The sequence below is a fragment of the Pseudopipra pipra genome, chromosome 2 (assembly GCF_036250125.1).
Source record: "Pseudopipra pipra isolate bDixPip1 chromosome 2, bDixPip1.hap1, whole genome shotgun sequence".
Taxonomy (NCBI): domain Eukaryota; kingdom Metazoa; phylum Chordata; class Aves; order Passeriformes; family Pipridae; genus Pseudopipra; species Pseudopipra pipra.
Window position 1 is genome coordinate 93,418,600 of NC_087550.1, and position 25,267 is coordinate 93,443,866.

At 39.6% G+C, this 25,267-nt stretch overlaps 1 protein-coding gene across 1 annotated transcript in view; it reads left to right on the plus strand.

Moving 5' to 3' along the window:
• The window catches only part of TUBGCP3 (tubulin gamma complex component 3), a 49,038-nt gene extending 28,601 nt beyond the window's left edge, over nt 1-20,437 (plus strand). Inside the window, exons 10-22 of the mRNA XM_064646485.1 lie at nt 3,307-3,439; nt 4,752-4,918; nt 6,605-6,715; nt 7,112-7,220; nt 11,319-11,508; nt 12,798-12,933; nt 13,728-13,796; nt 14,591-14,726; nt 15,551-15,639; nt 15,772-15,903; nt 16,284-16,424; nt 16,986-17,102; nt 19,304-20,437. Coding sequence (XP_064502555.1) covers nt 3,307-3,439; nt 4,752-4,918; nt 6,605-6,715; nt 7,112-7,220; nt 11,319-11,508; nt 12,798-12,933; nt 13,728-13,796; nt 14,591-14,726; nt 15,551-15,639; nt 15,772-15,903; nt 16,284-16,424; nt 16,986-17,102; nt 19,304-19,462 — 1,689 coding nt within the window. The 3' untranslated portion in view covers nt 19,463-20,437. The remainder of the gene's footprint in view (nt 1-3,306; nt 3,440-4,751; nt 4,919-6,604; nt 6,716-7,111; nt 7,221-11,318; nt 11,509-12,797; nt 12,934-13,727; nt 13,797-14,590; nt 14,727-15,550; nt 15,640-15,771; nt 15,904-16,283; nt 16,425-16,985; nt 17,103-19,303) is intronic.
• Nucleotides 20,438-25,267: the final 4,830 nt, after the last annotated feature.

A 25,267-nucleotide genomic window follows, 5' to 3' on the forward strand; every position in this document is an offset into this window, starting at 1 on the left:
AATCAATGGTTCAGCAGCTAGTAATAACAGTTCCAACTTTTTCTTCTGCCAGGGGCAGTTTGTGCATTTTTATTGTCCCTTCAGTTATTTTATAAGAGTAAAAACATCTGCTTTGCAGATGTTTCAGTGTTTTACTATTTTTCTGTAACATATAGACCAACTCAGTACTGATAATTTTGCAGTTTGTCCATGAATGTTTATAGTATGTGCTTCTAGATGCTAGCTTTAAAATAAAATACATTTTTTTCTTGTGCTTGCCCTTTTATTTTTTTTATGTAGGGCTTTCAAGGAGTTCATTACTTGTAATGGAGAAAAATTTATTCTAAGAATTTATCTAAAGTTAAATTAAACTGGCTTTTAAAACTCTAGCTTCTAAAAATCTGTATGGTTTAAGTCATAGGCTTTTGTAAATGTTTTTAAGGCATCTGTTCCTTTTGACTCACTTGCAGTTCTTTAACGTTCCTAACTTTTAGAATGCCTGTCATACATGCTTTTTGCTTGTTTTTCCTGGCTGCTATCCAGTTATTCTTTTTGTAATTATTTCCTGCTCTGTCTCAAATACATTTACTCTCCTGATTTGCTGGAGCTTTGATTTATTCTAACTTTTAAAACTTCTTAGTCATGAAAATATTTATGAATTCTTTGAAATGCAGCTCTCTCTACTTTTTCTGCTCCACTAAACCTTTCAAAAGAAGAGATGAGTGTGGTGGGAGGGGAAGCCTATAAGGAGAAAATGAAAGGAAAGCTCTGGGATCGCTTATTTTCGAACTGTGTTTGCCTTTGCAGTGGGTTGACCCTGGCCAGCAGCCAAGCACCCACTGAGCCTCTCACTCACCCCTGCCTGTTCAGGAATGGGGAGAAAATTAGAAGGAAGACAAAAAGACAAGTCAATCAAGTTAGTGACAGTTTAGAAGGGAAAGCAAAAGCTGTGTGTGCAAGGAAAGCAAAGTAAGGAATTCATTCACTACTTCCCATCAGCAGGCAGATGTCCAGCTGCTTCCTGGCAAGCAGAGCATCGGGACACTTAACACTTGCTTGGGAAGACAAACTCCATTACCACAAATGTTCCTATTTCCTCTTCCTTTCTCTGAGCTTTTCTTCCTGAGAAAGTTTTTTGTTCTTCATATACTTGGAAATGGTTTCCAGGATTACTTGCTCTGTCAGCATCCTGGGGAATGAAGCGAGTCTCACCAGTATGTAGTTTTATGGCTCCTCCTTCTTGAAGAAAGGAGTGAATTTGCTTTCTCCCAGTCATCAGAAACCTCCTCTAATTACTGTGTTGCAGAGATAATTGAGAGTGGCCTTGCAGTGATATTGGCCAGCTCCCTCCCCAGCACTTGAGGATGCATCCCAATTAGGTCCTGTAGACTTATGCATATCCATTTTTTCAGTGTCCTCTAACTTGATTCTTCTCTACTCAGTCTCCCTTGTTCCAGACTTCCCTTCTGATCTCAGGTGACATCTGGTATCCCCAACAGCAAATACTACCAAAATAACAGGACATGAAAGGCATTAAGTACCTTAGCATTTTCCATTTTTCCTGTCACTGGTTTCCCAGCACCATTCAGGAGTTGGACACACATTTTTCCCAATCTTACTTTTACTGCTGTTCTTGTTTGGCTCTTCGTGTTCTTTCCCAGATTCATGTCCAGTGTTAGAGTTCCTGAGTGTATTGAGCCCATTGATGAAGTGCATTCACGTAGGGAACAGTCAGTACGGTGTCTGTAATGCACGGTGTTGATGGAGTAGCATGTTGGAGTTTCTGGGGAATCTAGGTCCCTAAGCACCTAACTGAAAGGGGCTCCCAGGGTCATGTTGTGTTTGGATTTTCAAGAAGCCCCTGGCAACATTCCTCCCCAAAGGCTGTGAAGGAAAGGAAAGGGAAAGAAAAGATCCAGCAGTGGAGGAGAGATTCTTTTGTGACTTGAAGGCCGGGAAGGCTTGAAAGTCACACTGCAGGATGGGGGAAAATACCCTGTACGTTTCAGTTAGTTGAAAACATGTAGAAAATTGTGACTTGAAACTGAGTGTATGCTGCATTCTTAGATTTGGGAGATCATACAGTTTGCCAGCTTAGGAGTTATTAGGTGCAGTTCCAGTTTACAATGCAGGCATAGAACAACAAGAATCTTGTTCTGTACTGACAGGGTTCTGTACTGGGTTCTGTCTTTTTCTCTGTAACTTTTTATTATGTCTTCACAGCTTCCCCCGAACATGTTTCTGCCCCTCAAAGAGTAATTCTGAGTGTACTGTATACTGTTCCATAAGCTTTTCATGTTTTTGCCTTGCAGACTGTTTTCACATTGTCAGCCCATTTAAAAGTGTGGTTCCATGATGATTTACCATCTCTTACCTAAAGTCAAAGGATGGGTTTTGCTCATGTGTCTTTCTTATCATTACCAATTTCCAAAGAAAAAGAATCCACCCGTGGACCCAAGAGCATCCAGAAACTAATGTATCTAACTGGCTTTAAGGCTTAATATGGATGACACTGGTCTTAAGTTAAACTGATATGTTGTGTTTGGAAAAAAATAAAGGTGCCATAGAGTGAATGGGTTGTCATATACAGGAAACAACATCTTTTCTAAGAGTTAGTCTGCTTGGACTACTCTGTATTCTGTATTCTTAGGTTGTGTTCTTGTCTTGCTTATCCCATCTGTACTTTTATGAGATGTGCATTTGCATCTCAGATGCAAATATTTGGCTTTTATTTTCCATGATGTTGGAAGATTGTCACTTTGTGACAGATTTTTCTTATTGTATCTTTTAAATTTTTTTTCTAGTGGTAGTAATTCTATAATCTGACTATATAACTGTCTTGAGTTCTAATGGCTTCTGGAGGAAGACATTGAACTGAATTTGTCCCATGTTGAACTAAACTAAGCTGGGAGTGCAGTAATAAAAAGTTTACCTCCTACACTTTGCCTTTCCTTTAGATCTTTTTCTTTACTCTTTTCTGAGCATCTCTGACCAGTATTTGCTGTCTTTCGGGATCTCTGCTCTCTTTTCCTTTGCTCTTCTCTCCTTTTGTGACTATCTGTCACCTTACTTTCTTTAATTTTCTTGCCATTTTTACTTTGTCTGCCTTATTACACTTCTGCTTGTCACTGTTCCTTCACTTGCGCTTGATTCTTTATTTTCACTAGATTGGCTCTCAGGTTTTGGCCCAGTGATTTAATGAGAGAACACACAACACTGGGTATTTCAAGTGTAAAAATCTAATGTTTGAACACAAACTGTGAATCATCAGTTCTGCCTCAGTTTTGCGAGTTTTGTTCCTTGACATGTCTTTTTCTTTGATTTCAGTTGCAACTGGAAGATGATCAGGGTGTGAATTTGGGACTTGAGAGCAGTTTGACACTTCGCCGCCTTCTAGTCTGGACATATGATCCTAAAATAAGGTTAAAGACCCTTGCAGCACTCGTTGATCACTGTCAAGGTCTGTTTAACATTACTGTTTCTGGGGAAGTTATGTAACTGAGTAGCTGTGTGTGCCAGATAACAATAATATTATTTCTTCAATAATATTACTTCTTGTTTGGGGTTTGTTTTTTTAAATTTTGAGTAGTTAATCCAGACAATTTGCTCTATTAGTTTAAACAAAACATGGCAAATTGTAGTGCTGTTTTGATACATCTGTATTTCTTACTTTTTTGAAACAAGAATGTGCTCGAGAGATCCTTCCAATTTTAAGCATGCATTTTTCATGTTGTTTTCAATTACTCAATTTAATCATCTTTCAGAGAATGTCACACTTAAAGAATCCTACTAATCCATTATGAAATGATTGGCTGTCTCTTTACTATGCATGAGTATTATGCAATTCCTCTCTATATAATGGCATATAGAAATCATTTGCAACTTGTCTGCAGATTAATGTGAATCAACAATACTTTACAAATCTGCAAATAGTGTGTGACTGTTGGCAGTCCACAAGAAAGTGCTGAGGAGTTATGTTGGAGCTGACCAAAACTTTGGCCAGTAACTGACCCATAGTCTATTCTTCTCCCTGAGGGTACTTCAGGTTGGTAAGATTGTTGCTCTTTAGGAAGAGCATCTTAACCAAAAAAACCCTACAACATCTGCTTTACCTTGATTATCGGAATTTGTAACAAATTTGAAAAAACAAATGGGCTTTACTTTTTAAGACATTCATGAAAACTTTAAATTCTACAGTCTCTGCTGCAAGGAACCTTTAAGCTATGCAGCATAACAGCAGAGCAAATATTTGTTCTATTTTTTGGGTTGTTTTTGACAGCCTCTTACCTTTCAATTGTGAGGAAACAGGAGATATTACCTAACAGAGCTATAGTGGGAACTGTAACTAAGAAGCACGAAAGGTGTTTGTGTGCATGTATGCACACAGAACATCTGAGAGCGTCAAGTACAGGAGGGAAGGAAAACTTACTAAGGCTTCTTTAATGCTTTTCTGGTGGGGAGAGTGGGAAAGAAAAGCATAACATCAACCTTTGTGTGTTATCTGATGCCTTGAAATTTGCATTCCCCCAAGCTACCATAAAGTAGGCAGAGAATTCTGCTTAATGCTTTAGTGAGATTAATAATTCATGCCTTAAAACCTAGGAGTATTCCTTGTTAACATTAAAAAATGTACTTTTGCTACATTTTAGAATTGCTGTTCAGCATGGTCTGAGTGACACATGACTAGCTGAAATCAATGGCTGCTGAATTTAAATGGGGTGCATATGGTTTTCCTTCATACATTTCTGTTCCCCTTCCCTATGATCTTACAGGGAGAAAAGGTGGTGAACTAGCCTCAGCAGTTCATGCCTATACTAAAACAGGAGATCCCTACATGAGGTCTCTGGTTCAGCACATTCTTGGCCTCGTATCCCATCCTGTACTGAATTTCCTTTATCGCTGGATATATGATGGAGAGCTGGAGGACACATACCACGAGGTAATGTATGTGCTATGGTAAATATTTTATCTCTGTTTGCTTTGAGGTATCTGTGGGAAACCTAGAGGAGAATTTGAAAAGTAGACAGTGATGAAAGTGTATAATATGTAAGCAATACGTACAATAACAACATGAAATATCACTTGAATTCCTGATTTCAGTCAGTTTGATATTTGCAGGTTGCAATGATGCAGGATGTTGTCTTCAATAAAGCATAGCCTGGGTCATGTCTCGTAGAGTCAGAACAGTGGACTGACAATAGGTGCTTGCTTCTGAAGAGAGATAAAGTCATTTCTCTAAGTTTCCTTGCTTAGTGTAACAGTAGTATTGTATGCAGAGTTCTTTGTAACTGTTTAGAATGCAGGCCTTTTATTTGGAATGAAGTTCAGAATGTTTTACTCTGACTATTCACTGTAATCCTCAGCTTGATAAATAACTTTAGGCTGTAAAATTGGGTAGAAGTTGTTTATGGTTTGAGAGCTGCTGTAGAAACTGCAGTTATTTGTTGTGACTTCTGTAACAGCAAGTTCCAGCAATTGTCCTCTTTCTTCTTACAGGTGTTCTTATGCTTTTTTAAGCTCTCCAAACACTTTTGTCTCCTATCAGCAAAATCTCTTTAAAGTGACTCTTTTTTTGGTTCCAAGAAGCCAAAAAATAATTTTTTAAAATTAGTTGAGCACTTCTGAGACACATCTGAGTGATTTTACTTGAGAGTGAAATATGCTGCCTGTTTCTGTGCTTCTTTTGGTCAAAATTTAAATTAGTACAAATATCAACCACAGCTGATCTTTAAGCTCAGCATTAGGTGACTTGTGTAAAAGGTCTATGAATCCTTTTCTAGTAGTGTAGTAGTTCCCAGCTATTCCTCAGATGTGTGAGGTGTTATTGGTTTTGGGTCTTATGTTTAGATTTCAACTCTGTTTAAAAATTTATATGTGTAGTGTAAGAGTGTTCTTAATACTGAAGATCACTGTTGGATGTGTTGTACTGAAAACTACAATTTTCATACCATAGGCCCAGTTTGTGAACAAAGACAATTGGCCATTCTTGATGGCAGTGAAAAAAGTTCTTGTCAAGAAAATGGATATCTTGTTTGACAGGATGAGGACAGAATCCATCCAAAAGTCGCTTTAAGAAAACTAATGAAGTAGTTTTAGTTTCTTACAAATCAGAGTATTCTGTTGTATGGAGTTGAAAGACTGTAGCATTTGATCAGCAGTTCAATTGCAAAATTTTTTGATTTTGTTTTTGTTTTTTCCCCTGCAGTTCTGCATCTGTTATAATAGGAGAAATACTAGGGGTAAAAACAGAACCAGCAAAGTAAAAGCATATTGTATTTTGATCTTCATCTCCTACCCTAACTGTATAACTAATGGTTGGAAAAATGCTACATGCTACTGTATTTCAGAGTGGATGTTTACAGATGTTTCACTTTACCCTGAGGTTGTCAAAGTTTCATAACATAGAGTAGATTAAACTATGTGAGCTGTTCTAACTTTTTCCTTCAGAGTTCATGTTGGTCAACATACAATTTACATATCCATTGCCAGGACAACTCTGCATGTTAGCTATGCAAGTGAAAAAACCAACTCAAAATATTTTTACAGTTTTCTGAATACAGAAGTTAAATTCTAGGGTGGAGAGTTTACATTAATCTTTTGTTTTTAATATTTTTTCGATCTTCAGTTTTTTGTAGCTTCAGATCCTACAGTTAAAACAGATCGGTTGTGGCATGACAAATACACTCTGAGGAAATCAATGATCCCTTCTTTTATTACAATGGAGCAATCAAAAAAGGTATGAATCCAAAAGGTAATCTTCTGATTTGTTTGCTCTGTGCCTCCACTTAGATTTTCATTAGGAAAACAGAGGCCAAATTTAACAGTAAATATTCATCTTAGGAGTTTTAGAATTGTTTGCTGAAGAAGACTATAAGACTGTTTCTCCTTTCCATTCTCTAATTGTTAAACTTTGTTTAAGGAGATCTCAAGGAGGGGGAAAAGAAGTTTGTGTTTAAAACCTTTTCGTGTTAGCATTGAAGTTCTGGATTACTGTGGTTGGGATTGTGAAGCTAAGAGCACAGAAAGATAAGAAAATATCTTGTTGTCCTGGTGTCTGTGGGTGGCTATTTTGTTTAGTTTTTTTTTTTCCTTAGATGCAAATAATTTTTTTAAAAACTCCTTTTTTGTTTAGGTCCTCCTAATAGGAAAATCCATAAACTTCTTACATCAAGTTTGTCACGACCAAACTCCATCCACGAAGGTGATTGCTGTGGCAAAATCTGCAGAGTCTTCAAAAGATGGTAGAGTATTAATGTTACTCTAGTATCTTCCCTTTGAACTGAGCTCTGTACATTACGTTGTTTAGACTGTAAATTGACTGTTTAAATAGTGGGATGGAAAGGAGTAAAAAAGTCCCATCTGCCCTAAAACATAGATATTTTAATGGATATTTGATATTTACAAAAGATGTATGATGATGCATGTTCTGTAATTTTCTTAATTTGATAGGTTTGCTGGATAGTTGTTAATGTACTGAATTTCTGAATGAAACCATTCGGAAACCAGTCTGCCTTCAGCTGACTCTTTATTGAGAGAGCTGGGTGGGAGCAGGGTGTGCTGCAATAAGAATTAGTATGTTTGACTTGTCATCAAATATACTCCATCATACAATTCCATAATAATACTGAATTGATTCTGTGATTGAAAAATAATAAATACTCAATTAGTTGTAAATAAGGGAATGGGCAATAAAAACGGGACAGAAACCTGTCTGTAAATGCATTATACCAGTATGTCCAAAGAACATTGAGTATGTGGAAAGTTAGTAAAATTCTTTTTGAAGATTACTTAAAATTGGGGTTGGCAGCTGTTGAATATTAAACCAAAATTTAACTGTCGGAATTCCTTCAGGTTATTTTGTTTTATGTAGAACAGATTCCAGTTTTAATTAGTGAGAACTTACATACTATTTGAGGTTATTTTTTGGTGGCATATTCATTGCAATGAAATTAACATTGTTGTGATGAAAGATAGAAAACTGTAAACATCTAAACCGAGGAGATTTCATGTGTAAACTAAGCAAAGAATGTGTAGGATGCTGCTACATCTAGGAGAAAGGACAACTTGCTGCCTTCTGATGAAAGTGGTATTTTGCTACTATAACTTCTTTTGATAACTTGTTTAATATACTAAAGATAGTTTAATTGTTAAGGTGTGGCTCACTGGGATAATTTCTCTGATCTAAATATTTGGTTTTCAGTCAAGTTCTTGTTTGCTAAGAACATGCTTCTTTGCACTTTGACAGCTTGTACTATGTATTTTCTGTTATTCCTGTACTCAAATATAACTTTATTACATATGACTTTGAAGCTTGGTTTTGTGGGATTGTCTTTTTTTTCCCCTCTGCATTAACCTTGGATTAATTTTTATGTTAAGTGTTCACAGCATGGACTTCTAGCATGAGCACCTCCATGAAAGATGTTCTAATAATAAAATCCCATTCATGTCTGGAAGAATGTCATCTAATAATGTGTTTTTTATACGACATACAGTGCTTGCCTAGTCAAAGATATAGTTAAAGTGCAGAGAGGGGTCAGGGTTAAGTGAATAAGGGCTGTAAATGCATTTGAACAGTCATCTTGTCAGCTACTCCTGAAAAAGGAAAAAACATTCTTTGGTGACACTACTTTCACCACTTTATGCAGCATTTATGGCCATAAATTATTATTTGTTTTTTAAATTTGCACATGTTTCTCTCTCCTTGGTTGAATGGGAGATGTGCACAAATATATGTTTCCTATTATTTAGGGGATGAGAGCTTCAAAGCAAGTCCATTATCTTAAGTGCTGAGAATAACTGTTTGAGACAGAAGTGTAGTTTTAGAAACAGATGTTACTATGTACAGTGTGCTGAGCTCATGGTCTGCAGCCTGAATACCTCATGGTATTGCACTGCTTTAATTCTGCATGAAACTCCATTTGTGTTTAGGTCACTTTACCCATTTAATCCTGAAAGAACAGCTATGTCTGTGGTGTTGGAAATGCTTCCTTTCTTACTTGTCTGTGCTATCTGACGATATCCTGAGCATCCCTTCAGATCATTACTGATTATAAGATCATGGAAAGCTAGGACGCCAGCCTGGATGCTTTTTCTCTTTTAAAATCTGACCATTTCACGGGTTTGACTGTGTTTTATTTCTTTCATTTGCTTTGGAACCTTAGTTCTCGTGTTTCCCTGGTTTCCTTTTGATGCTGAAGTAATCGTGGTGTAGAAAACGATCTGAACATGTATTAAAACAGAAGTCAGATAAAAAACTGTGTAAAAGTTAGTCATCTTGCCTGACAGGGAATTGTAGCATTTGGGGAAGAGGGATAGTAAAAGAGGCAGCTCCCACATCTAGCTGTCCACAGTTTGGGGACTTCTGAATGGACTATATGCTACCTTCATTAGCAACTCATGCAGCTTTATGTTAATGCTTCTAGTCTGACCCTTTTTTTTTTACCCATTTCTGACTTTTCAGTGTGCTAATATAATTTTCCAGTTTTCAAAACTTGTGCCTAGGCCTCTTGTTTGTTGATGCAAACAACTTTTTTAGCAGTTTTGCATGTCAAGCAGGAATGTTGCATTCTCTGTGCTGGTGTGTGTGTATACAGACATGGTGCATTACAGGTACCTGTGTAAAATTGAATTTTCCAATCTGAGATGCAGGGCTGTGGCCAGGTCACTTCCTTCAAGGCAAGCAGAGCAGTACTAAGGAGAGGGGAAGGGCTTTTTTTTCTGTTTGGGACAGTAAGAGGTTGAGACTGGTCCATGTGTCCTCAGCCATAGGTACTACCTTACATATGCTCACCCCTACTTGAGTGGAGGCAGGACCAGCATGTGTGACATGGTAGGCTTGGCATAGGCAAGCTAGGAAATTGCCTGTTGGCTTTGCCTCTGCTTTGAGCCAGTCCTAGGCCTAACCTTTGGGTCTAGTAGCTGAAGGTGTTAGCTTGTAACTGGTTTTGGTTTGACTTGTTCCCTCTCTTGTTTTGCCTGCTAGGCTTGCTTCTTGAGAAAAGACACTTGCAAAAGGTCATTGGGGTGTTGTAGCTTCTTGTGTTCTATCTATGAAACTCTGGGATTTTTTCCCTTTCTGGAAGGTCTTCCTTCTTCCTCTAAAGCCAGCAGTGAAGCCACGTGGCAGATCAGGTGGTGCCACTGTGCATGCAAGCAGCCACGTTTGGACCCATCTTTTGAAGAGAGCAGTAAAGTGGATGGGATCTCCTGACAAGGAAAGACCAGATAAAAGAATTGACTGGGGATTCTCACTGCCCTGTTGTCCTGTAGCAGTGACACAAATGCATTTGCATGAACTGATGTTTTTCCCTTTTTGCCAACATTGTGAATTTTTTCTCACTGAAGAGTGACTTCTGTATTAGAACCACTGTTTATTTCTTTGGTTTATAAACATTTTATTAACTGTGGCTGAATGCCATCAGAACAACACAAAACTTGGTTTTAATTTTTTCCTTTCTGCAGTGCAGGTTGAGACTAATCCTGGAGCAGGCAGTGCACTGTCCTACACTAATTTGGTATCTGGATCTTTGTTTTTTTACCTTTAGAGAAATAGTTGTGTAGTTAAAAATCATTGAAAGTGGGAGTAAATCCTTTAACACTGTGGAAGGTCTGAATCTTATGATAGTTGAAAATCCACTATTTGGAGTATTGCTCCATGTTGCCTGAAGAGGCCACATTTCTTGCTATCTCATGACAGCTTTATTGCAGTCCCTGTCTTAATAAGCTTATAGTTGTAGAAAATAGTGAAATAAGCTTCCTGCTAAAGGGCGATGTATTGCTTTCTGTCCCCAAATTGCCATGCATTGAAGTTGAAGAAAATATCAGGTTGATGGCCATCCCCCAGGTAACAGAAGCATATTCCATTTTCTCTCATTCTCTCTTATATATGGGAACTCTTTTCTGTTGAATGTTCTGACGTTCTGATTCTTTGATTTATTCCCCCAGTCCCCTGCCTTAGAAGTGGCTTCTGATTTAGATCCCCCCAACAAAGCTTTTCCCTAACTCTGAACTTTTAGATCTCTTTCAAATTATTTGATTTTGTAAATTGCAGTACTTCAGCAAGCTTAGAAAATCCCAACTCTTTGTGTAAAAGTGATGACTCAGTGTAAAAGTATGAGCTCTTATTGGAAAGTACAAGCTGGGCACTAATTAAAAGTAATACTGTTGAAGTATAGGCTGCTTTAGACTTGCTTTCACTTTGGCTATGGCAAATGTATAATATAGTGGATCAGAAGAAATAGTTTGTCTGTTTGCATGTTTCAACTCCAAAGCTTATTTACCACAGTTTTGAAAAACTACTAATGTAATTTTAATCTATCTTTTTTTTTTTTTTTTTTAAGCTGCTGATTTGTTCACAGATCTGGAAAATGCCTTCCAAGAGAAAATTGATGCAGCTTATTTTGAGACGAGCAAATACCTGCTGGATGTTCTCAATAAGAAGTACAATTTACTGGAACATATGCAGGCCATGAGGCGCTACTTACTGCTTGGTCAAGGAGACTTCATCAGGCATTTAATGGACTTACTCAAGTAAGAGAATTGGGAGAGTAATTATGTTGAATTTCTGATGCTTCCAAATGTGCATGATCAGCACAGAAACTGTTTTGCTTTTGGAAGAAGACCCTCCAAGTGTCTTGTTCAATTAAACCTTTGAGTAATAACTTTTAAATTCTGTTTTCAGTTTAATTTCTTTTACCCCGAGGCTCAAACTTTGTTCTTCCTTTTTGATAAGAGGTATATACAGTACCATTTCACAATGTCTTGAAAAGTTTCACTGATATAGTTATCTTTATTCTTGCCCTGTGACAGACAGCCTCAAGGATGTTAGCATTTCTCTTGCTCCCGTGAGAGCAAGTTTTAAGCAGAAAATTTCTAGTGATGCCATTAGTTAGCATTGCTGGGAATGTTAGGCCTCTGTATTTTGGAGTTGTTTGGTCCAAAACATTGTGTCAAAACCCTTTAATGCGATTTTAAACATTTAATTGATGCCTCAGTGCCCTCTGTTTTAAGCACTCAGGTGCATCCACAACTATTGGTTTCAGATCTTAAAGTATATTTGCAAGCTCACTTTTACATGCTAATGCTACTAGTGAAACTTAGTTTATCACAAATGTTGTTTCCAAAGCTTTCCTTTGGTATAGAGGGCAAGCTTTGTAATAGAGCTTCATTTAACTTGTTTGTAAATCAAAATCATCTGGTGACGATTCATATGTAACCGTGCTTTTTAAACTGAAAATGGATGTTAAGCAGAATAGGGTTGCTTTGTGGAGTCAGTATTATATTTGAGGCAAATGTAGTGAGAGGTCTTTCAGTACTATCCTGAGGGAGAGAGAGAGTGCAAGAGTTGCATGTTGCAACTCTTTGAATAGGTTTAAGTTACATAGAGGAGGTGGATTTGTGTGGTGTCAGCACTTCTAAGCCCGAGCTATCAGTAAGTTTCTCAAAACTGAAATGGAATTACTGGTTTGGTGTGTTAATGATGTAATCTGCCTCATTTTAGATATGAATGCAACTCAAATTACAAAATAGCTAAGCTAGTAATCCTGGTAACTTCAAATTACTGGCATTAAATTGAGGATGAAGTTACTCCTCATGGTGATGTTCAGGAGTATAGCTGCATATGAATAGCTGTATTCTGTTCATACTCTGCTCAAATATTTTGCTCATTGATGTTCTTCATGAATAAGACTGAAAGAGTAATATGAGAAATTTTGAATGTCTGTCAGAAAAGTGTTTTGCTATGTGCTGCAGTTACTACTGAACTGCTACTGCAGAATACTTCAGTAATATGCTGTGACTGTTTGTTTCATAACCACCAGGCCAGAGCTTGCACGACCAGCTACAACCTTATATCAGCATAATCTAACTGGAATCCTTGAAACAGCAGTGAGGGCAACAAATGCCCAGTTTGATAATCCCGAGATTCTCAAGCGATTGGATGTTCGACTTCTGGAGGTCTGTTGCATAATGGTGACTCTGACCTGAAACATACCTTTGTGTGTGTGTGTGTGTATGTACATGCAGTCATCTGTATGAAACAAAACTTTTATATGTATATATAAACACATTTCCCCCCCTCCCTTTCCACTGAAGTTTCCTTTGAATGATATAAACCTCATTTAATAAGTCATCTTTTCCTGTTTCCTGTCTATTATCTATTTGTGTTTCAAGCTGTGTGTTTACAGCCATTGACAATATGAAGTTGAGTATTTGGGGCCTAACAGGATTTGATGCCCTGATTTGAGGTTTGGCAAACAGGTCTTACTGCTGTTGCTCTTACAAGAATTGGGTTGGGGAGGGGCTTGTTGGAGTTTGTGTCTCTGCCTGTAGTTATGAAGAGGGAAGCAATGAAAGCACAACTGATGAAAGAGACCTCTGGTAAGAAACTGGAATTAATGAGAAAACTCCAGTCCCAGAGGTGGGAGTTTTGTGAAGAGCTGTAGCATCTGAAATAAGTCTGTAGTCCTGCCCAAGAAGTTTTTCCTTCCCTTCTTTTTTGCATTACTAGCTTCAAAGGAGAAACGTCGACATTACAAACATCAACATTTGGGTGAGATGAATCTCACCCATGTATCAAACTCTGATTAATTTGGCTTAATGTACTACTTTCAACAAGGAACTCCTGTATCTCTTATTGATGTGGATGCTTGTTTTCTCATAGGCCTTTGATGAAAGACTAAGCAAAAGTTGGTCTTCAGCACTGGTATGTTCTGAATATGTGCTGGAAGTAGTATATCTTTGTATTACAGGTATCTCCTGGAGACACTGGATGGGATGTCTTCAGCTTGGACTATCATGTTGATGGGCCAATAGCAACGGTAATGTCATATACTGCTGGCTGTGAGTGTGTCTTGGGTATTGAATTGAATTGCTAACTATCTTTTTATTGAAATAATCTTTTTTGTTCTGCAGTGTGAGATTAGAGATTTATTTTTTTTTTGTCTAGGATGTGCCCCTTGTAAAAACGGTTAAGCCAATTCTTATAAGTTAACTGTGAGTGCTGAAAAACTGCATTTAAAACAATCATTACTGAAAATTAGTAATTAATTTGTTCCAGCAGTTTTTAGCAAGTACTTGATAAATGGAGTGCTCTTCTTTTATTGTTATTAGACTGTAGATGCTAACTTGGGATAATTTACCAGGATATATTTGAGGAGGAGTGTATTTGAAGAGAATGTATTTATGTTGTCTAAATGGCATTTGATAGGTGGTGTTCACTAGAACTACTGAGGAGTCAGCTGCACTTGATCAGAATGCATTTAGCCTCTGTAAAGAATTTGTAAAGAACTTTTTAAATAGGACAAAATGTGAGTCTGACAAGCAGAAGGAATCTTCATATGTAGTTTTAAGAGCTAAGTGTTTAGGCTTTGTCATCATCACCCCTTCTTACGCTTCCAGCAGTGCCCTCTGCCTGCTTGAATGTTAGGAAACTGTTCAGCTCTCAAGAAAAGATCTTTCCAAAAGCTCTGGGGTTTCCAGGAATTTTTTTTTTTTACAAGATTTACCAGTAAACTGCAAGGATCAGATAAGATCGACTGTGAAGAGGTTCTTGGTACTTCAGAACATATGGTATGTCTATTAAATTTGTACTGATACTTTCTTTGTTTTGTAGGTGTTTACACGTGAGTGCATGAGCCACTATCTAAGAGTATTTAATTTCCTTTGGAGAGCGAAGAGAATGGAGTATATCCTTACTGATATATGGAAGGGGCACATGTGCAATGCAAAGCTGCTGAAAAGTATGCCAGGTGAGAGGTGCTCAAATGGATGACGTACCTGGAAAATTGATTTAGATGACTGCATCTTATTTTAAACTGTGTATTAAGAGGGGGAAAAAATGTCTGTTGGGACAGATAAATTTTGTATTTTGCTCCTCTTGACTGGCTGTTTAATGAATGATGATGAAGGTAAAATAACATTGTAAGTGGAAGTTTCCTATTTGTTTTTAATGCTTGGTCACTGAATTGAAAATTTGCACTGATATAGGTATCTTCATGCTGCCTCAGTTGTGAGACTGTAACTCTTCTATCCCTTTTTATTCACTCTTCTATCCCTTTTTATTCATCTTCTTTGATGCCTTCCTGTTTGTACCCTGGATATCCCTCTTTCTTGTGCTGCCTGTTAACTGTTAAGTCTCATACATGCACACTTTGGAATTTACTAGTTTTACTTTCATTCATTCCCTTTGCTTTTGTTTAGCTAAGAACAGAAGAGGCTAAGAAGAGAAAGATGTTTGAGGAGAAATAGGAAAGTTCTTAAGTGTAGTGGCTCTGGTGTATGTTTAGTGGACTGGGACTTTTTGATCCTATTTCTCAGTGGAGATTGTCGTATTTGTCAGCCTCTGTAATGGCTCACTCTTGAAAATTTTTTCCAATCTATCTACATTTTTTCAGTAAAAAATAGCTGCAATGTTCTTTGCTCATCTGTTGCCAGCCAATCTTGCTGCTGCTGTCTAAGATTAGTGGCTGTTTTATGGAGTATTCAATCTGGTAGAAAAAAATTTACCAAGCTGACATATGGTTGTGCTTGTCCTTGCAGTCTTTAATATGCCATCTCTTTGAATTTTTTACAGAGCTTTCTGGGGTGCTGCATCAGTGTCACGTTCTGGCATCAGAAATGGTCCATTTCATTCATCAAATGCAGTATTACATTACATTTGAGGTATACTCTATCCACCCAATTAGTTACTTAAAAATGAAGTACTTTTAATATTCTGTATGTGTTGTCTCTTAAATTTCAAAGAGCTTGTCATCTAGCAAATCAAAACAACCAAATTCTGAATCATTGCTTCAGGTGCTTGAATGTTCATGGGATGAACTCTGGAACAAGGTCCAACAAGCACAGGACTTGGATCATATCATTGCAGCTCATGAAGTTTTTCTGGACACAATCATAGCTCGGTGCTTGCTGGATAGTGATTCAAGGGTAAATCTTCTCCTTTGCATTCAATTGTAAGTTTATGATCTTGGCTTATGTGTTAGGAACCACCTTTTCTGACATTGTAGGAACAAAGAGAAAGTAATTTTTCTTCCTTTGATATAAGGTTTTATAATGGTAAGTCCTATACCTACTGCCTAGACATAGTGACACATGTTGATAATAAAACTTGCTACAATGTGGGCCAGTTGTTTTTGGTCCTAACAAACTATGTGATTATGCAGCCACTGACTTAGGGCTTTCCAAAACAGTCTCTCCAGCTGTGTGTAAAAAGATTTTTTTATTTACTCATATTCTGGAGAATAGTAGTAACTTAAAACTCTTGCTGTACAATTGTTTTATTTTTTTGTTGTCTGACTGTGTCACAGGTACTTCTCAACCAGCTTCGAGCAGTTTTTGATCAGATCATTGAGCTCCAGAATGCCCAAGATGCAATGTACAGAGCTGCTCTGGAGGAGTTGCAACTGAGGTTGCAATTTGAAGAGAGGAAAAAACAGCGTGAGCTTGAGGTGTGGTGAGGATATTACTAGAACATGACAGCGAATTGGGGCAAATATGCTTGTCTTTTGATATGTAGAGGTGCACCGAAAATAAAAAGTGTATTTGGCACAGATGTAGAAGTCATTAGCAGTAGCTAGTGACTGCAGACAAAACTGGTGATTGGTGGTTTTGATTTCTGTTGTGCCCAAAATCTCTGAGTAAGATTTCTCTAGTGGACTTTAGAGGATGAGAAATTTGGGGCTCTTTTAGGTGAAGTAAATGAAAAAGGCCTTAATATTCTGAAGCCTTTTGCATAAAATGCCAGAGCTCCATATCTGCCTTCATGCTGTCAGTCTATGGGACATGCAGTGTTGGTGAGAGACTTGCCTGCTTTGCTAACGTCAGATTTCTTTCATGTGCTGTACAACCACCACAGGGACCGATAGTTTCAATATTGGAGGCTCCATCTTTGTCTTTCGTTGGCAATAGTTGATTTTTATAAGCATGGTGGTTTAGCTGGGCAGAAGGTGGCCCAACTAGCAACTTGCATCATGTAACGCTTGACCTCTTAACTCATTTGGTCTCTGTAGGGCAAGTGGGGTGTAACTGCATCAGAAGAAGAAGAAGAGAGCAAGAGGATGAAAGAATTTCAAGACTCAATACCTAAAATGTGCTCACAGCTGCGAATACTCACTCACTTTTACCAGGTGCTTCTTAGATTATATTTTTTTAAAATATGCTAAGCTTTGATGTGTAGAAATGAATTTCAGATATTGAGTAGGTGTAACTTACATATTCATGTGTGCAGTTTGTGGATCTAGGCCTTCATTTTTTTCTTCTCTACTTAGAAGCCTGTATTCACTCTTCCTTAGTAGTCAAAGGTTTTGTGATCATTTATGTTCATCTCACAAAGGAGGAGTCTTTTCGTGTAAGTCTCCCTTTTCCTCTAGTAGTGGAAGTAATAGCTATCTTTTGGTATAATCTGAGGGATAAAAAATAGAATTCCTTCTGCATTCCATTTTTTCACACTGTCTTTGCAAGTCATTGCTATTAAAGACTGCAGACAGTTTCTTGTTAAAGGCCTAACACTTAGTTTTCAGCTCACCGATAAGCTGTCTGGGGGAACATGCACAGGCTGTCTTCTTTAATGGTAATTTGTTCTGGCTTTGTCTTAGTTTGTTATATCTGATGCTAAATAGGGAATTCCCATTTCCCAGAAAAATCAGCTGTTGGGTGTCAGGGAAAGCATTTCAGAAAGGGATGTGAGGGACACAGCACTCTGTGCCACAGCAGCCTTTCAGGTCAGCTGAAAACCAAACCCTATCCCAGATCATTTCTTGACTTTGACACGAGATACTCATGATGTGATGTACCTTTTAACCTCTCTTATATATCTCCTTTGGCATGCCTGAAGTTAAGATTTTTTTAAAAAATTCTGATACTGAATTTGACTTGAAGCTGTAGAGCCTGCTTTTTCCTTGTTGCTGCTGGTATTTCTTGTATCTTTCTTGGTTTTTATATGCGTAAATACACATTTAGGCAAATATGCATTGTTTTTCTAGCTAAATGAATGAGTTTGAAGTGATTTTGCTGGGTTGTTGCCCATGTGTTCATTTCATCTCATGAGTGGACAATTGATTGTTTCTAACAGTTATAGCTGAGACTTTGCAGCTGTACAGCATGTGCAGAGCTCTTCCTAGGCCTCCTGTCTGGTGTTTTGCATCAAATCTATTCTGTAATGCCTATAGCTTTGCCAAGCTTTAATTAACCTGGATGGAGTGCTGCATTGTCAAAAGAGTTCGGTTCACACGAGAGTTTGAAGCAAAACAGAGCAGTTACACCAGTGGCTTTTGTTGAAGGCTGTAGATATCCTGTGCTTTGATGTAAGGGCTTAGATTTGGAAGGAATTTGCTGGTGGGTCCAAATATTGCAATTTTCCCTGCCCCCGCCCCCACTTCCAGAAGGAAGTAGAGGCAAAGTATTCAAGTGTAGGCTGTAAATAAATTGTAGTTTGTGTGCTCTACAGGACTGTTACAAGTTGGCAATGTAGATTCTGCCTGCTTGGACTGTATTCCTGCTGAGCCCTTCTATGGATTTCCCATGCAGGACTTCCCTGGCCAGCCTTAGTCATCTTTGGAAGTAATGGAGTGCTCTAGTTATGGGCATGTCCACATGAGTATTTAGGTGGAGACCAGGAATGAACTCTTCAAGTGAGTCTTCTCATCCCCCTTAAGTCCTCTCCCTTCCTGTATGCTGTGGGGCTCGTGCAGTCTCTTGGCTAGAGCCAAAAGGGAAGGTGGCATCCAGAAGTGTGCCTCCCACGTGCAGAGTGCAAGTCCTCCATAAAAACCACTCCAAATACATAGTCCAGTCATTGGGTCTGTAGCACTGACTGCCCTAATGGGCACATGCTCTGCTGTTCTGGGGCACCCCTTGTGCTGTACAACCTATGTCAAATAGGTATGTTTGAAGCAAGCAGTGCTCTAGCACTGTATATGTGTCACAGAAACAAGGTGAGGTCTCCTGTTGGCACAGGTTGGGTCCTGAATTGGTGTTTCAGGACAGTGGCACAGAGGCATCTCCTCTGCAGCTTGGGAACCTTCAGGCAGATGGAGAGTGCCAGCAGGGCATGGGGAAGGGGGAGCATGCTTCAAAAGACCGAGCTGTTTGCACTGAGTCTCTGATTTGCGTGGTAGGTATTGGAAGATTAAGTGAAGCTCTGGATTTTTGCAGAAAGAATGAATCCAGCATAACTGATTTGTTAACAATTGGATATGAACCCTTGTGCTTGCCTTTTCCTATATTCCCTCTGCCTCCTTATTAGGTCTAGGCTCCACCTGGCATTCTTGTGCAAAACACACCAGGGATGTTTCCTTAGCTGTCTCTTGGGTTTTTCTTTCTCCTTCAGGGAATCGTCCAGCAGTTCTTGGTCCTGCTGACAACCAGTTCTGATGAAAGCCTTCGGTTCCTCAGCTTTAGACTGGACTTCAACGAACACTATAAAGCAAGAGAGCCCAGGCTGCGGGTGTCATTGGGCACTAGAGGCAGGCGAAGCTCACACATGTGAACCAGCTGCTAAGGACTGCACCTCAGTATCCGAAGGATGTTGAACCTCTTGTTGGACACAGCAATCAGTGTTGACATAATGCAACCAAATCGTTTGTGGTCGGTGTCTACCATTGCTGCAGACAACATGTTTTCAGTCATGTGATTGTGTGACACTGCATAGCAGAAAGCAAAAAAAAAGTAGAGTTTTTTACACTGATGTTTCTAGAATTACCAGACTAAATGGGCTGATTGAACCTCATCCAATCAACTTGTCAAATCATCTTTTTAAGCAAATGCCAATTTTGTTTGAAGCTTTCTGAGCTCTTTCCACTGTAACTTATATCTATGTCCAGAAAATCACATATTCTTTTGTTTATAGAAAGCACCATTTCCTTTTTTAACAAGAAAATAAGAAGGTTATTTTTTCTATATGTACTTGTTCTATTTGAAGAGAGTTTTTGTTAAAGCCAAAAGATCAGGACCCAGACCTATTGTCCATTTAAGAAGCTATACAGCATTTCATTATGCTGATTTTCAATGTTGTGATGTGTTTGACTGTGTAAGAAACTTTGTATCAGGAGACATAAACTTTTATTTAATTTTTTTGTTGTTTTCAAAGTTAAAAACTTGGAATAAAAATTTAGTGGGGAAATTCTATGGTTACTGTACAGGAACAAACTATAGAAGCAGAGTCAGGAGTGTATCTGTTGCACATAAGGTCTAAAAAATGAAGTTAAAGCCACAGTACTGTGAAGGAAAGTGTTGGTTAAGGTTGAATAATTAATGTTCAAAATCAGATATGTAGAAACAAACTGACTTGGCTAATGTTGACTTCATTGTCTTTCCTATTTTTTCATTGTAAATATTTATATATTGCTGCCCAGAAGTTGGGGAAAGGGGGAATCTTCTTTTGCAAAGTTGTCATTATATCAGGTCATTTATTATGTTCCACAAGTGCAAGCTTAGAAAAATAAAACCACAATTATCTTTCAAACTTGTTGCTTTTTGCAATTGAAAGTTTTTGATTTTTTTTTTTCCAGGGTAAGAAAGGAGAAGCTTCCAATTAGGAACATAATGATTTACAGATCCCTATCCATTACAGGATTTTGGTACTAGTCTTGTGTACACCAAGACTTGTGTGCAATTCTTTAACAATTAACCTCAGATCAGCCTGGTCTGTGGCCTTTTTTGCTGTTTGCTCTTGATCTGCTTGAACCTCTGGGAAGCAGAGCCAGGCACCTGCCAGGCACCTGCCAGGCCATGCAGGTAAGGCTGCTGTGAGCTATGATGGAAGTGAACTCTTATGGGGATGATGCACTGACTTGCAGCCCTGGACTAGCTGTTTTCCCCTCTGGACAGAAGGATTCCTGTTGTTGTGCAGGCCTTAGAATCCTTACTTTTGTTAAAACATGTAAGACTTTAATCCCTGTGCCTTAGAGGACCTGCCAGTGCAGCTGCTCTCATCGGGTGTACTTGCAGGCAGCATTTCAGCTGTAAGCAAGTATGGATTCTGAAGCCTGTGATATTTGGTGTGCCAAGGGAAAGCTGAAGGATCTTGGCATCACAAGGTGACAAATCATGTGACAGGCAGGAGTACTCCATTTTTGGAGGTGTGTTTGGACTGTATTGTTCTTGTAAAGTCTGGAAGAACAACAAAGCTTATGTGATTGTGTTTTGGGCAAAACTGTTAGGAAGAACAATTAGCTGCATGGACACTCTTGGCCACTGCATTGAGAGACATTTTCCATGATCCCATGTTATCATTAGCCAATCCACAGGCCAGAGAGGCAGCACCATGTTGGAACTAGAGGACCAAAATGAATCCACCTGTATGTGGTGTGGTGGGTCAACCCTGGCTGGGCATCAGGTAGCCACCAAATCCTCTCCATCGCTCCTCTGTAACTGGAGAGAGGAGAGAAAATACAATGTAGGGTTTGTGAGTTGAGATAAGGACCAGGAGAGATCACTCCCCAATTAGTGTCATGGGCAAAACAGACTGTGCTTGGGGTTATTAATTAAATTTATTAGTAACAGAATTAGAGAAGGAGATGAGAAGTAAAATAAATCTTAAAAACACCTTCCTCCTACCCCTCCTTCCCACGTTCTGCCTCCTTCCCCCCACCCCATGGTGCAGAGAGATAGGGAATGGGGGTGTTACAGTCTGTTTCTGCTGCTGCTCAGCGAGAAGAGTCCTTCCCCTACTTCATTGTGGAGCCCCTTCCATGGGAGACAGTCCTTCATGAACTTCTTCAACGTGAGTCCATCCCATGGGCAAGTCCTTCACAAACTGCTGCAGTGTGGGCCAGTTTTCCACAGGGTACAGTTCTTCAGGCACAGGCTGTTCCAGTCTGGGTCCACCACAGGGCCACAAGTCCTACCAAGAAAACCTGCTCCAGCATGGGCTTCTCTCTTCAGGGGTCAGCAGGACCCTGCTCCAGCTTGGCCCTCCCACAGGGTCACAGTCTCCTTTGGGCATCCACCTGCTGCAGTGTGGGTATCCTCCATGGGCTGCAGGGGCACAGCTGCCTCACCATGGGCTGCAGGGGACCCTCAGGTCCTGTGCCTGGAGCACCTCCTGCCCCTCCTTCTGCACTGACCTTGGTGTCTGCAGAGTTGTTCACATGTTCTCACTCTGGTCTTCTCTGGCTGCAACTTTCATCTGCCCAGGACCTTTTTTTTTCCTTCTTAAATATGTTATCACAGAGGCATTTACTATCATTCCTGGTTGACTTGGCCTTGGCCGGTGGCAAATCCCTCCTGAGCAGGCTGGCATTGGCTCTGCAGGACATGGGGGAAGCTTCTGGCAGCTTCTCACAGAAGCCACCTCTGTAGTGCCCTACTACCAAAACCTGGACACACAATACACTAGGAAACCCACAGTAGTGGCTGTGCTGGGAATGATCATTTTGAGGTGATTCTGCAGGGACCCGTTAATCTGGGAAGAGTCCTCACTGCTGCAGGAGTTGCTCCGACTGCCAGGCTAAAGGGGCCAGTGGGGACCTGCCATTGTCCTCATGCTCCTTTGTGGGTGGAGACCAGTCTCTTATCCCCTAACCTGGCAGCTGTTACAAAAAACTCATGTAGATGGAAATAAATGTATCTTCCAATCTTACAGGTGGAACTGGTATAACAAGGATAGCTTGGGGAAGCCAATGACCCCTTTTCAAGGAAGATGAAGCAGGGAAAAAATTATACAGACAAAAAAGGTGAAACTTTGTGAGCCTTTTTTGGCCCTATACTGTTAAGGCCAGATTATCATCAAGAGGGTGGATCAAAAGTTGAGTAATAAATACTTAGATCTTCCTTTGGGCTTGGAAATAACTGTGTTAATAGCCTTGTCATAATACCTTATACAAGAGCACTAAAACCTCAACTGAGCAGAAAATTGTGACTTGATGCATCAGTAAGTACAGTCATAGAATAATCTGTTCCAGCTCTGTGGGAAAATCCCCTAAAACTGGATGGGAACTGTTCCTGGGAATTTCAGTTTCTCAGGCCATGGGATCAATTCTCCTTCTCAGAGATTGTTTTGCCCACACCTGTAGGTGTTGGAAGAGCCATTGCCACACTCAGATGCTCTCGATTGCCAGGCTGGGGGGAAGATTCTGAATCGCTGGCATGAAATAACTGGACCATCTCTGCTGAAAGATCCCCTGGAAGTGGAGCTAATGATGCCATCTTTGGTTTTTATGGTAGTTTTATTTTTTTTTCCTTCTTTCTTTTTTTTTTTTTTTTTTTTTGTTCCCTTCTGCTGATTTTTGCTCTGCCTTCACCTGCAGCTGGGTTTTCCCTCTTTGGGGCATTGTGAGCATTACTTAGTGCTGCTTCTCTGCAACACAAAGCATGGCTTTCCTGTAAGAATCTTCATGTGTGTGAAGGAGGACACTGATTTTACAAAGCTCTCACAACAGAAATGCTACAGAGCTGCCCACAGCTAGCTGTGCTGTTCATATAAATGCTTCACTGCATGGAACAGCCATGCAACTAAGAATGCTGGGAAAACCAGCTCACTTTTTTCTCTTCAGTGATTTATCGAGGTGGCCCAAAAGTGATTTTGGAAGGACAAAGTGCGGGAAAATATTGGGATAAGCAGATAAAAAGGGCTGGTTGTTTGTAAATAGGATGCTTTCACTATGTTTTTCTATCTTTGCCCTTCATCTGATCACATAGCCTGTCCTGTCTCCTTACTAAATTCCTTTCCCCTTTTCCTCTGTGTTTGTAACGGGGGTCTGAGTGCAGCAACTGGAGTGGAATTGTGGGTGGCAGGTATGCCTGTGGTGCCAGCAATTGCAGATACTGCAGTGAGAGGACGAATGAATCCGGAGATGAGAGGATGCAGGGATCAGCTGCTGGCTGGACTGCCTGTAAGCCTAGCTGCTGGAGAGATCCACCTTTGCACTGTGAGCCTTGCAGAAGGTGGTGTGTTCAAGGAACTAGCGATATTGAACAGATATGTCTGCTCTACAGGGCCTTGTGCTTGGTGACTGAGCAACCTGAGTGTCAGCATGAGCAGCTGCTCTATGGAAACCTGATGAGAGCCCTGTGCCAGCCCATCCTGCACACCAGGTGGTGGGAAGAAGGAACCCTCCATGGGATGGGACCTGTGTAGTGCATCACTGGAAAATCCATCCAGGCTCCATCTGGTGCTGCACAAAGGCAGGGTGCCAGCATCTGAAGCAAATTTTACTTTATTACCTGTATTCCTCTTTTTATCCTATTTATATCCCTGCTTTTATTCTGCCATACTAAAGCAGCTATTTTGTTTTTTGTCAGGCCCTTATGATTGGGATCCAGAAAGAACCCTGCACCCTTACTCTCTCACTGACCTGGTGCAGAAAAACTTGTTTTTATAAGTAATATATATATATACACATATATTAGTAGATCTATACATCTGTATATCTCACTAATACGTAATGTATCTATACTCCCACTAATGGTCCTCCATCCAGCTCAGCAGGATGAAGCTGTTGGTGCTGCCTGTGTTCATGTAAGTGCTCTGTGTGTTGTTCTGTGTTGCCCTGTGTTGCCAGCAGTGTATAAATACATATGTGGTGTGTACATGTGCTCTGCGTGCATGTGCCTATCTGTGGGGGATGCATCCTGAGCCTTGCGACTGGTTGGACCCGAGGCCATGAAACTGTGACAGCCTCACCTCTGTCAGGCTTCTGGATTCAGCAATTCCTAACAAAAATGAGAGGGAAATTATCTTACTTTGTGCCTGAAGACCAATATTAAATTCTACATAAATGTGTGTACTTAAAGTAAAAGTTGACAAGTGTCCTTCTGCTGCAACTGCACAAGTGGCTTTCCTTGCAGTGGGTGGCAGCAGCACCATTCAGGTACATTTTTGAATAGAAACGTATGAGATTTTTACCTTTTTACTTTATTTTTTTAACACTGAAATAGTTTTATACTAAAATCAATGTTAAAGAATAATTCCTAGCAACACATTTACTATATTTACTATACAGGGCTATTTTTTATTTTGTGAGTTATGTAACGCACACTTCTGGCTGGTAATTTCAATGTTTTGCTGTTAAAGCTACAGTGTCTGAAAATACAAATAGAGCTGAGGCTCTGTCTCTCCAACCATGTTTCCAGGCTGAAAAAAGCACAGCTTCTCCTCTTTTCTGTATCCTGTCCCAGGGCCATTGCTGACTGACCCTGCGTGCTCAACCCCCTCCTTTTCAGGGTTGACAAGGCCTAAAGACATTTTGGAGAAACATTAAAAATAGAAATGCAGAAACTGAGAATAAAACTACTGCCCATCTTAGGATGTTACACAATGTGCAACACTCTTCTGGGGTGAAGGGCTACCCAT